Raw genomic sequence first — 13,127 nt, 5'->3', positions numbered from 1 at the left:
ACCCGTCCTTTAGATCGAATACAGAGAACACCTTCTTAGTAGCGAGCCAGTCCAGTGTATCTCTTACGTTCTCCATGGGGTATGAGTCCGTTACAGTAAGATCATTGAGACGTCGGAAGTCCGATGTCACGCGTATCCCCCCATCTTTCTTGCGGACGAATACATTGTTCGCCGCCCAGGGGGACACTGCTGGTTCCAGTACACCCATCTTGATGAGCTTGTGCATTGCAGCACGCTCCACCTCCTCTTCCTTTGGCGACCGGCGACGAATGGGCTCGCAGACAGGCTTGGCGTCGGGTTTCAGAGCAATGACATGCTGCGTTCCCGCAATCCTGCCCAGCCCTTTGAATATGTCTCGGCGCTTCCACAGTAGCTTCCGTAGGTGATTGCGCTTCGCGGGACTAGAAGAGAATGCCCTGAAATTCATATCCTTGAGCGCTTGATCGACATCTGCATCCTCGATCACGGCGCGCACAGATTCCCCAGACTCATCCCTTCTCCGGTTGATGCGACTGCCCACCGGTCCCTGTACCCGTTTGTCACCCCACTTCACAGAAGCACAGTCCTGCTCCAAGTCCAGGTGCAGTCCCATCTTCCGCCAGAAACGCCTCCCGATCAACATCTTATCTGGTAGCGACGACATGACGCGTACCTCTTCACTGCACTGTAGTCCCCAGAAACTGAACTCCAATCTCCCAGTTCCAATCACCCCAATCTCCCGTCCGTCCGCTGCACAGGCGGATCCCCCCGTGGCCCGTACTCGCCCGCCGTGGGCCCGGTACCACTCATGGTCCACCCAAATTGACAATGCTGCTGTGTCAATGGGCACCATTACCTCCTCGCCAAACACCCCCACCTTGACGGCTACGTCGTCTTCCGACAACTTCTCCCGCCACTGCGGCTCCCGGCAAGCGCACACCGACTCGCGCTTGCCCCTCCCGACCGTCTCCGCGGCCGAGTCTACTTCCGTACCGGGGGAGTTGCACCCCCCAGCCCGTTTCCCTGCTCTGGACGAGACGCCGGTCGGGCGGTGTACTCCTTGCCCTTGAGGGCCTTCTTCTTGTCGCAAAACCGGGCAATGTGCCCTAGCTGTAGACAGAAATGGCACTTTACGTGCGCGAAACGGCTTTCATTGCTGGCATTGCTGCCCTCGGGTTGCTGCGGGGCGCCGTGGCCCGTGTGCTCCTTGACCTCGCGAATAGACTCACGGTGCAAATTTTGCTGCGCCGTGGACAGCCGGGAAACCGATGAGACTACAGTATCGAAATCTCCCATGACAAGGACGGCCTGGTCTTGCAGCTTCTGCGGTAAGCCGGCCTTGAACCTGTTGAGCAGCACGTCGCCCTCGATGGGCGTGGGCAGTGCCATGGACGCGGAGCGGAGACGCTCGGCATACTGTGCCACGGAATCCTTCTTCTCACTCCAGCGCATCTCGAAGAACTTATCCTGTAGCGCGCTGCGGTGCGTCTTGTTGCACAGACGGGTCTCCAACAGGCCCCACAACTCCGCAGCCGATGCCTCCGTGTGCATGCTCGCGACCTCCTCGTAGACCCGACGCGCGTCCTTTTCGAAAGCATACGGGAGCAGCCGACGTTCGGACGATTCCATGATGGGGAAATCCTTGAGCAGCCTTTCCCATGTACGCTTGGAGTCGAAGAATGAACCGTCGCCAATCTTCTTACAACGCGCGTGCTCCAATGCGCTCTTGTAGATCTTGTAGGCGACCGAGGTAGGGTAGACTTCATACTCTGCTACTTTCAGGGAGCGCTCTACAGGACGATGGGCGCGACTACGAGCAGCTGCTGACCTTGCTACTGGCTGTGGAGCGGACTTGCTACGCTGCGCGCGTTCCCCCTCCGACAGCTCCGAGTGCCAGTACTCCCCATCACTCCGGTTACCATCCTCCGTCGGTTGATAGGGCACCTGGGCCTTCTGAGCAGAGGGGCCCTGCGGCTGACTTGCTTCCCATTCCACCTTGCTCAACCGCTCCTGTAACTGCCCCATGCTGTCCTCCTGCGCTATGGAACGCGCCGTCACCTCTCTCAGAGCGTTGGTCATATCGACTAAGACGCGCTCGAGGTGGGTTGCTGCCGCAGTCGGTGCTGGGTCCGGTCCTGAGAGCACCTGGCTTGACTTGACAGTCTTCTCCGTCGTCTCGGCCTGCCCTGAACCTGGCTCTGCCGGCGACGGCTCGAGAACGGGCTGAACAGTGTCCGTCTAGGGGATGTCGTACTCCTCCCCTGACGATGACACACCCGTCTCGCTTGCGTCTGAGGGACCCGCGGCGTTTCCGCCGTTGTCCGGGTTGCTCCTCGTACCACGACGCATATGTCTTCACGTACCCTGTACGTACCTTGCTAGCTCGTCCGGTGGCGAAACAGCCACGCGCGGTAAAAACGTTTTTATGTCACGTCTTACAGACGTGAGCGCCTTGACGGTAGACCCGGGAGCCAGACAGGCGACCCAGGTTGGCGACAGCAGGCAGCTGTCTACAGTGACAAACAGCCACAACAGAAACAACACCGTTGACAGTACACAATTGATTTACTTCTCGATAGTTGGATGCCGGGCCCCATTGGACCGTGGGCCCGGTGCCTTAAATAGACACCATCTACCAGTTACAGTATACGAACACTACAGTACCTTCTTGCATTTGCTATCAAATGCAAGCAAGAAGGCGGGCTAATAAATGCATATCATCATTATTTGAATAGTGCGCCATAATTCACACGGCGCTCTACCGACCCTTCCCATCCGTGGCCCTGCAGGTGCAACAGTACCCTTGGTACTGTACCTTGGTCTACCAAGGGTAGTGAAAAATAATCCCGACTCAACAGCGGCCCCCAGAGTATCTTGTTTCTTATTGTTCAGCGGGCACAAGGCAAGAAATTTCAACTTGAAAAGTGGCCTCATATGACGTCACTTTTCGTCAAACTCGAGACACTACTGTAGAGCTGCCGCACACTCCCTGTTGTCTGGTAAACGGGAGTGGTTGGTTGGTTTTTTTTTGTCTGGGCAAGCGTGGGGTGTCTCGCTGTCTCGCTTCCGTCCTCCCTATCTCTCATGCAAGCCACTGATGCATTTCAGTTTCAGTTTCAGTTCACCATGCGTCAGCGCGCCGACCGCTGACCAAAACCTGACACGCATCGCGAGGCTCACGTCTGCCGCGAGCCTGAGCACGTCTGCACCGACCCGGATGTAACGGTTGAAGGACAAGCACAGTATGTATGTCTTTGTAATTTTACTTTGTATAAACATACTGCGCGTGTCCTTCCCGAATGGACTGGCTCCTCCATTCTCTAAAAGGATGGCATAGAACTACAACATAATTTCTATTCCATACCTAAAAGAATTGTCAAAGGAGGAGTACAGTATCCACTAGTACTAAAGAGGATGGTCGGGGAGATTGAAGGCAAGGACATAAGCGATTGTATGGAGATTAGTTGTAGAGTGAAAGGATAGTTTATTATAGTCTAGCAGGTACTGTATTGTTCTAAGTTTCAGCTACGATTTCTATAAAAGGCGCGGCGTTCGGACGGGGAAAGCGAAAGGGGCCAGGCACAACCACTCACTAACCCTGAGAGCCACCCAACCTGCAACCTCAAGTGTGTCCAACTTAAGAACGCTTTGCAAAACCATGCAACACAAGTAAGTCACTCTGTTCATTTTAATAACCCTGCGCACCGCTAAACCGGACCCCTTTAGCACGCAATGTCACTATCTCCGCCTCTTCCTGGAACGCGTCAGCGTGGAACGGCCTGCCCCGAGTACTAGTATTGTTATTGCATCTGGTCGCATTGTGCGCATTCATGCACCGTTTCCATGCGGATTCAGCCCTGATTCAAGTGTGGCAAAAACCCCACCTCACAGCTGTTACACTGTAAAGCTGATTAGATAGCTTGGTAAGTGCTCGTCGGGAGCACCCCTTTAAAATGAAACTCGCATTGGACACTTACTTGCCGATGTCCGAAGGTACCCCCCGATGGGCGTGGGGGACAGCCTGTCCGAGGTGAACACTAGATCGGCTAGTTCGTTCTGAGGAAATACTTCTCGTTGATAATCGTTGATGTTCGGTTGGTAATGGGCGAGGCTAGTCCTCTAAGCCCACACGAACTCAGACTTTCATAGAGTTCTAAATTCTAAGCTGGTACAGGAAACCGTGGCTTAGTAGCTCGGGTGAAAACCTATACAGCTCAGCAAAATACACAACTACCCATATAACTACGTGTTAGGCAGTAGTTACACTGAATGTGTGATGCCGAGATCAGACCGATGCCTCCGACTGCCGAAGGTGGCGGAGGCGACGGCGACTTTATTCTGTTTGCTAAGGCAGCCCTAAATGGCTGTATGCCTTATCTGTGAGTGCTGCCTTATCTGGATGGAACCATTGTGTTAGCGTTGTGTTTAGGAAGTCTGAGCGTCGTTGGCGGTTCTGGATGGAACCACACTCCCCCGGACGCGAGGGCTTCCTGTCGGTGCGGGGGGTGGGTTGATTTGTATGCTGTGCTTATGTTTTTGGAACAGCGTGTTTTTGAGCGGTTTTTTTAATATATCGGCTTTTTGCTCTGTGGTGGGAATGCGCGATACTTTGAGATTGCCGGTTTGAACTGTCTCGTGCAGGAAATGGTATCGTACATCGATACATTTTCTTCTGCGCGTCGCGCCGGTGTTTTTGGCCATCTACACGGCGGCCGTGTTGTCGACGTGCAGGACGGGTTGGCTGGTCGGTATGCTCGTTTCCTTCATCATGTTGGCGAGCCAGATTGTGAGGGTGGCGGTTTCGGCTGCTGCTATGTATTCCGCCTCACATGTGCTCTTGGCGACGATCGGCTGTTGTCGCGAGAGCCATTGTACCGGGGAGCCGTTGAACAGCGTGATCGAGCCGGTGACGGATTTTCGCGTCGTCTCGTCGTTGGCATAGTCGGCGTCCGAGAACGCATCGGTTGTGATGCCCTGTTTTGTTCCTCTTGGCATGAGGATTCCTTCCGTGCGGGTCGCGTGGGGGTACTGTGCCAGCCTTTGCAGCAGTTTCCAGTGGCGCTGCGTGGGTCCTTTTAGCGCTCTCGCTAGTGTTGTCGCCGCGAAGGCGATGTCGGGTCTTGTAGAGTCGGCTATGTACCTGATTTCCCCGACTGCACTGCTGTATATGTCAGCTATGTCCTCTCGTGTGGTTTCCTCGTTGGTGGGAGGGTCTACTTTGACACCGTCGAGGTATGGTGTGCGTTGGGGGTTGCTCTGGGTTTGAGCGAGCATGACCACCACGCTGTCAATGTGCTGTGGCTGGGAGATGTGGATCCCTTCTTTTCTGTATTGTATGGTCCAGTTCAGGTATTTTTCGGGGCGTCCGAGTCTTTTGACTTTGTACTTGGCTCGCAGTACCTTGTACAGTGCGTCAATCATGGTGGGGTTTGTTGCAACTGGCAAAAAGTCATCCATGCTGATCCCTATGAGGATTATGTCGTGCTTGTCCCTTTTTGTGAACAGTGATGTGTCCGAGCGTAGCTGCTTGTATCCATGTTTTTGAGGTGGTTATGGAGTTGCGTGCTATATATGTTCGCTGCTGCCGGTGTGCCGTAGAGGTTCCCTTTCAGTTGGCCATGAGTGCTCGTCTTGTCGTCCTGTCTGCCATGTATGTGGCTGTCTTATCCGGGTCATAGTGCACGGTCGGTTTCATGAGGTCCCCTCGTATGGAGCAGCGTGCTTTTCTTACTGGGTTCGCCGATGCCGAGCTGTGTTTGTATCTGTAGGTCATCGTCGTTAGCAGTATGTCGCGTTTGGGAATATTACGCGTTGGGGAGTGCCAATCTATCGCATGCATACTGCCGAGTTGATCGAGTTCTGCGTCATACGCTGTTCGCCATTCGGCCGCGTCGGGGAATTTGGTGGCTTGCTTTCTCGTCTTGGGGGGTGCCGTGGTCCTCGTGATTTTTGTGGGGATTTTCCTGGTGTTTGTGTTGCGTTTCTGCTTCCGTTTGGCCTGGAAGACGGCCGTGGTGGTGTTGTATGGGTCTCTTTGTTTGACATAGGGCTTGAAATCGATTGCCCGTATTTTTTGGTAGCGTCTTGTTTGGAGGTTCTGCACGCAGATATGCGTGTCATCCATGCCGTACATGTATCGGACTGGTGTGGCCTTGCTGTGGAGATTAGGAAGGTGTGGTTTGAGGTTGGGGATATACCCTATTTGTCCGAATGTGATGATCGATTTAATTCGGGGTGCTGTGCCATGCCATTTTTTGTGCGGTAGAGCTCCTATTCCATGATGGTACGTGATGTTGTACTTTTACACGGCGTCTTGTAGGGCGTCTTGCCAGTGTGTTGCCTGGAGGTTGCTGTGCGAGAGGGTGGCGCGTACTTTGTCCATCAGCGTTCGGTTGATACGTTCTGCGAGCGCGTTTTCTTGTGGCGTGTACGGCGTCGTTGCTCGGTAGTTGATACCTCTTTGCCGCAGTTTGTCTTGCACTTGTTTCGCGAGATATTCTTTTGCATTGTCCGTGATCAGGAGGCAGGCGTGTTGGCCGTTCTCGGTGGCCACTTGATCTATTGCTGTGATTACGGCATGCGGGACTTGTGCGCAGTTGTTTAGGTAGTGTACCCAAATGTATCTCGTGTTCGTGTCGATAATTGTGAGGAAGTAATTCGCGTTGTGGGCCGACGTGGGTTTGATGGGGCGGCAGACGTCTGAGGACAGGCTGTCGCCTTTGTCGACTGTATGCGTTGCCCTTTTGTGCGGTCGTCGTGCTGTCCTTCCGTATATAAACCCGCTGCATGTTATTGTTGCGCTGGTGTCTGATAGTCCTTGGGGTAGGGCTGAGAGTAGCCTGTGTTTGGACATGTGCGCAATTGTTTTGGGGTTGGCGTGATTGAGCTTAAGGTGCCATTCCGACATTTTTTTTTGTGCCTGTGTTGACTTTTTGTATTTTGGTGGGGGGGCTGGGGCTGTGCGCATGTTGGGTGCTCGTGGTTTTGGTGTGCGCAATGGTATGTAGCTGCTGCGATGCTCGGTGGGGGCAGTTGTGGTGTGTTTGTTGCGCGGGGCGGCGTGGGGTTTTGTTTTTGTAATGTGTTTGTTTTTACGGTGGTATGTGCGTGCCCCTTTGGCTGTGGCGTCTTGGTCGAGCCTGTATTGCCCGTCGCGGAATGTAGCTGTCATGATTGGCGGCGGGAGGCGGATTGGTTGGTGGAGGGTTGCCTTGTTTCTTGCGAATGTTACTTGTCCGTGCTTCGTGAGGTCGTGCACGGACAGTAGATTTTCCTTGACTTGCGGGGTGTGGACTGCCGGTATTGTCAGCTTGTTATTCTTCTGTGTTATGGTTATGCGTCCCGTGTGTGTTATTGGCGCGCGGTGTCCCGTGGCTGTCGTGGTTAGTGTCCCGGTGCTGCGTGGCATATTCGCGTGGGGTCGTGCGGTATGCGTGGGGTTTGCACCGGAGTCCAGGATGAAATTTAGCTTACCATGGGTTGTGTCTACGTCGGTAAGTGTCGCTTCAAGGGTGTGTATGCGTTCTTGCAACTCGTGCAAGGCGCTCTGGTGTGGGTCTGCGTCGCTGTCGTAGGCTTGTGCTGCGTGCGCGTTGCCTGTGTTGGTGCGGGGTGTTTTTCTACCCGCGTAGCATTTTTCTGTGGTGTGTGTCAAGCTGCCGTGATGTATGCACCATGGCCCCTGGTGTCCTTTTGGTGGAGGGTATGTTGTTTTGCCTCGGGCTGGTCGTGGGAAGCGCGCCCGCGGTGTTCTGTGTCGAAGTGCGTGCTGTGGTGCTGTGGTGGCGGGTGCTGCTGGGGTTTGTGTTTGCATCAATTGCACTTGTTGTGCGTGGTGGTTGAAAGCCTGTATGGTGACGGGTGGGTGCCCTGCCATGATCATGGCGAGGATGCTCATGTTTGGGTGCTGGGTGAGCCCCTGTATCATATATCGAACGGTCGTGCGTTCGTCATCTATATTGGGGTAGCGTGCAACTTGCATCTTGTACCTGAGTTCCCGATGCTGACTGACATAGTCTTTGAGTTGGGTTCCGGGTTCGTATTTGATGCTTCTGGCTTCAGCGTCCAACATCTCATGATTTTCGGTTGATGTTGTGTCAACGATTCCTCTTATGACTCGGCATATTACGTTCGGTTCGTATCGGAGTACGTGGGGTGGTAGTGTCCTGATGATGTCCGGTGTTAGGCTTTGCATGATGGTTCGGCGTAGTTGGTCTGCTTTTTGTTGGTTTGAGGCCTCCGTGCCTGGATCGGAGTCCGGTGTGTGGGGTGCGTTGATCTGTTCGACGGCGTCGATTGTCCGTGCGTGGATTTCCAGTGCGTCGAACCAAAACGTGTAGTTGGTTGTGTCGAGGCGCGGAAACAGTCCCGCTGTGGTTGTTTGTGGATCTTTCATGTCGGTTTCCTGTGTGCGGGGATGTGGGAGGTTGGTTAGTCGTTGCGCTGCTGTTTATCGCGGTGTGGATTGGTGTTGTTGTGACGCGGATCGGTTGTCAGTGGTAGTGTGTGGTGCCCATAACCTGTGATGCCAAGATCAAACCGATGCCTCCGACCCCCGAAGGTGGCGGAGGCGACGGCGACTTTATTCTGTTTGCTATGGTAGCCCTAAATGGCTGTATGCCTTATCTGTGAGGGCTGCCTTATCTGGATGGAACCACAAAATGTAACCATTACAGCAAGGATACTGTGCGCTGGATGCGTTGGCGAATTAAGGTTGCAACCCGCGTGCGGGCTGACAGCAAGGTACAGCGCAGTACAGCGCCGTTGCTTACACGTCCTCAACAGTTCCCGATAATTCTAGATTACACTGGAAACGCCTTATACTTCATAATTCTTACATCAAGTCCTCCGTCACCCGATCAAGATTGATTCAATCTTGCTATCAATTGATATCATCCCTACCGCCCTCACAGTCTTTCCAAAGGACGCATCCGCCCATCCTTCCTCACCAACGCCAGCAGCGTCTTGGATCGACCTGGGCTCTTCACCCACGCAATCCTGTGCTCGTCGTTCCGCCTTCCCCTGCCCCGAGAGCGGTATGCCGCAGCCACACGTCCGACCGCACAGGAATGAGGCAGGGAACCCTCCGACTGTGCTTCTTCTCCGTCGCGTGCTCGCACCCTGCGTCCCACCAGCACTAGCCCTTCCTTTGCAGCCTCGGTTGCACTTATCGAGTCGTCCTGCAAAGAATATGACGTGTCCAAGTGACATGTCTTGTCACCGCTCCGGACTACTGATGTTCGAGGCGGCGCCCCGGGCACCATGCCGCAATTGTATTTGCAACTTGCTGACATCGCCAAAACCCTGCGGCTAGTCTCTAGCGTGATGCGTCGACAGCTCGGTTCCACCTTCACCAGCTTCAACCTGTAAAACACATGCACAGACGCCCCTACGAGAAAAGTAACGAGGATTATACCGACCCCGATTATGAAGAAAATATTGATAGTTGCCACGGTCTTGACGTCCGAGATCAGGCTACCCAGTTCAGTCTGTAGCTCCGTCGATATCCAATTCACCTCAGTCTGAGACCTTTCTTCATCCCCCTTTATCCAACTATGATATATCCGCCAGATCTTGTTGTAGTCCGCAGAGGCTAACTGCAACGCTTTGAACATGGCATCCGCCTCATTTTCGCTGCGCCCGTCCTGCATTCTACAAGCAGGAAGCCCCTTGTTGTCCATGTCGCCTATCACACTAAGGCAACATGTCACCTGACGCCCCTCTCGCATCATAAGCATTCCCCCCGTCTCTGTCACGACGAGAGTGGCATTCTCCCCGTTAAAAGTCTCTGTGCGTATACTGCGGTCAGGAGAACTAGACGGGCGGCTGTCCACCTCGTCGAATATGGCCCATGGTATTTTCATTTCGACCCTCTTGCCGTAGTCTATTTTGATACTTTGGCTTTTGAGGGTTGTCAAGGCGGGCGGCAACAGGTTTCCATCGTGCCTTACAACCTCACTTGGCCTAATACTGACGTCCACACAAACAACTTGCCAGCTTGCTGGATATTCGGTGTTCCCGTCACAGTCGAGCATCAACTGTGGTAACTTGTCCATCCTAACAGTTACAGTGATGTTGTAGTCACTGCAAATTTGCAAATAAGTGACAAATAGAAGATTGGACACTATCTCAGTGACTGCGATTGACGCCTCCCCTGTCCAGCTTGTTTCCAGCAGGACGAATGATGCGAGGCCAGTAGTGATCAGCAACTTGTCGTCTTTCACCAACGCCGCCCCGGCACGGCCTGAGAACCATAACTCTCTGCCATTTCCTGTTAGCATCCATTGATCCGGAATGGCCGAACTGATGACTCGTCCCTCAACCTCGACCGCACTTCTGGTGCTCTTAATGACTTGTATGTCCCGCTCAGTGATTCCCCATGCTTCATCAGGTACCAGGTCCACCTCGTAGACTTGGTACGTAGCATTCACAATACGTTGAGAGCGTAATGCCGGGCTCCACGTTCCGTCACTGTTCCTTCTCACATCCAGTGGCTGTGACCTCCCGGCAGCCCCGTACCCAGTGGCGATCATGTTCCCCGACGCGACGTCAGACGAACCCGAGCCGAATTCGATCAATAAATCGGCAGAAAGCAGGATAAATGCGACAAAAGCTATAACCAGCCTGAAACGCCAGTCGTTCCCATCCTCCTCAGTCACCAGAGAACTCCTAGTGTACGGCCTCGGTCGTAGTTGGACGGGAGAACCCGAGGATACTCGAGAACCTGCTCTATATGCCACATTTGAAGACCATAATTTCGCTAACATTGTGGTCATGACCAAACTCAAAGAAACGAACCGGACGACGTTCCACAGTGGGACCCCTATGGCCAGTTCAAAAATCATCGCGCGCGTAGTGTGTTTGCAAGAGTAGTGTTGCGTACTCGTGCTTTCTCCTCAGTTCCGCCGCGGCAAGTCGTACAGGGACAGTCTATCCCCCTCTGCCTTCTCCATCTTGGAGAAGCGCTGGCAGAGTCGTTTATTTAGGTAGCGCTGCCACTCTCCCGGCCCCCTCAGTCTCAGCTGCGGTAGGGGACACCTGCCCCCTGTGAGCCTATCCCCGAGCACATATTCGCCGCGTCCGGCGCAGGAGCTCTCCCAGCCATGGGCTTGTACAGTACGTATTATTTGGATGGCTAAAAATTCTGAGCGGTGATTGGCTTTACGCCGGAGGCTATCGGCGGCTGTGCGCCATATATACGGGTGCGTACTGTACAAGCCCGTGAGGCAGCGAGTTGATCACTTGATGGCCATGGTTGGACCTTTTGCCCATGGGGGGACGTGGTCGAGACGGAAAACGACAGAATTTGGTGGTCTCGGGACCATTTGAAGAGCCGCTTTCCAGCAGTGAAGATAAGAAGGTACAGTAGTTCCTCGGTATAAGAATATGTTCGGTGGGCGGGTTTTCCATTCTTATATAGAGGATAGATATTCTTTAATGAGGATTTGGTCCTACTAACACAGGAGAGTTAAGCTATTACTGTAACTTAAAAAAGTCGTCTATCCTACTCTGGCGCCCGGCCGCGGCCTCCTCAGCCTGCAAATCGCGCCTCAGGCGACGTAAGTACCCGTTTCCTTTGGGGATTCGGCCATCCCCAAAGGAAACGGGTGGATTTCCTGCCGTTACTGGTTTCTGAATATTGTACTGGCCCTTATTTTTGTTGTAAAAGTAGCTGGTTCTGTACCAGATTTTTGAAAAATCTTTCTCGTTGTATTCTTGTATAGAGTATGAATAAATGTTCGAAATTGGGGTCAATTTTGCAGGAACGAAAACAGTGGATGCGTTTTGCATTCTTATACCGAGGATATCCTTATATGAGGCATTCTTATAAGGAGGAACTACTGTATTACTGTACCGTTCCCTTTTTGTTTGTGGATGGCACTGTGAGAATCCCACATAGCACTCACGAAAAGAAGGGTATGCAGTGGTAGTAGTGTGCGGCACTGCTATCAATATGACTTATTGATTGGTGATTCCTGCTGCATCCTTCTGAGTCAAGCTCCGTCGACTTTAGTCTTTGTCAACCTTAGCCCGTATTAGTTCCTGTTATTCTTTACAGGTCCCAATTTACCTACCGCCCTACATCCCCTATAAGTAATGCCACACTTCATTGCTAGTAAGAAAAAAGATAGAGCACTTCCACCTCTCAACATTTCAACTTACGAGCTGACCACAGTGATCACTACGATTGCTTGTAATTTTCAACATGGCGGGGAACTCAAACTCCAGCCAGGCCCAGCTACAGGGTCAACATCTATTTACGCCCATTGCTCATCCGGAACTACGTCGGCTTGGACAGAAGAGCATCCATGCTTTTTTGCGTGAGCGTGAGCGATATTTGCTACGCATCAATGATGCCCAAGCTACTGGTAGCAGCATTTCAGCAATTTCTCTCAAGTCTTCGCTGGATCCAGACCTTCTCCTATCGCTTGTAGAATTCGACGAATTTGACGGGGTGACCTCCGTTGATGAACTCTCTGAAGAGGCGTTAAAAAATTGGCTGGACGAGAAGAAGACAGTGAACTTCGATACTTTGACAACTACCGAGCTGGATAATTCTATTCGGTCATCTGTTCGAATGAACATCAACGAAAAGAATCCTGAACTCCGCATCAAAGCGCTCTTCATGGACTACAAAACTTTTCTTCGTGTCCGACGGTGGGGAGACCTCATTCAGAAAAATCCCAAACAGGCCACCGCACACATTTGTACACTGCTGAAGCCTCCTGCACTCAAGGAAAAAATTGAAAACGACCTTTCCTTGAGTAGGCATGATTTGAAAAAGGATTGGATGCAGTTTTATCGCTACGTTGTTAATCAAGCCGTTCGATGCGACGAATTTGTATCCATTCGGCAGACTACGAGAGATTCTGATTCTGTAACTACGAAGATTGGCGCTGAAAAGCAAGACAAGACAAGAGACGGTTCTGCGAAGTCAGGAAACGGAAATGGCAAATTGAAAAACGATACATATGGTTCCACGCGGAAATGGAACAGAGGCGGCCGAAGCAACCAAGGCACACGAGGAAACAGCAATAGAGGTTCAAACAACTCCACAGATTCACGTTCGAACGGCGCCGGATCTGAAAACACGGGGGGTGTCATTGAGTTACCTTTTTGTTTAAATGTTTCCAAATGTAAGAAACGAC

General features: G+C 52.6%; 2 protein-coding genes; one reads left to right on the top strand and one right to left on the bottom strand.

Moving 5' to 3' along the window:
• Nucleotides 1-8,780: 8,780 nt before the first annotated feature.
• On the bottom strand, nt 8,781-10,745 carry CHC_T00002968001 (hypothetical protein). XM_005714026.1 is given in 2 exon segments: nt 8,781-8,885; nt 8,886-10,745. 1 exon segment carries the CDS (start codon nt 10,743-10,745, stop codon nt 8,886-8,888), a length of 1,860 nt encoding a protein of 619 aa, XP_005714083.1. The 3' UTR covers nt 8,781-8,885.
• A 7-nt stretch (nt 10,746-10,752) lies between these two features.
• On the top strand, nt 10,753-10,851 carry CHC_T00002967001 (hypothetical protein). The gene has a single exon (XM_005714025.1). It carries the CDS (start codon nt 10,753-10,755, stop codon nt 10,849-10,851), a length of 99 nt encoding a protein of 32 aa, XP_005714082.1.
• Nucleotides 10,852-13,127: the final 2,276 nt, after the last annotated feature.

This window comes from Chondrus crispus, genomic scaffold (assembly GCF_000350225.1).
Source record: "Chondrus crispus Stackhouse genomic scaffold, scaffold_166, whole genome shotgun sequence".
Taxonomy (NCBI): Eukaryota; Rhodophyta; class Florideophyceae; order Gigartinales; family Gigartinaceae; genus Chondrus; species Chondrus crispus.
This window is presented reverse-complemented; position numbering and strand designations above follow the sequence as displayed.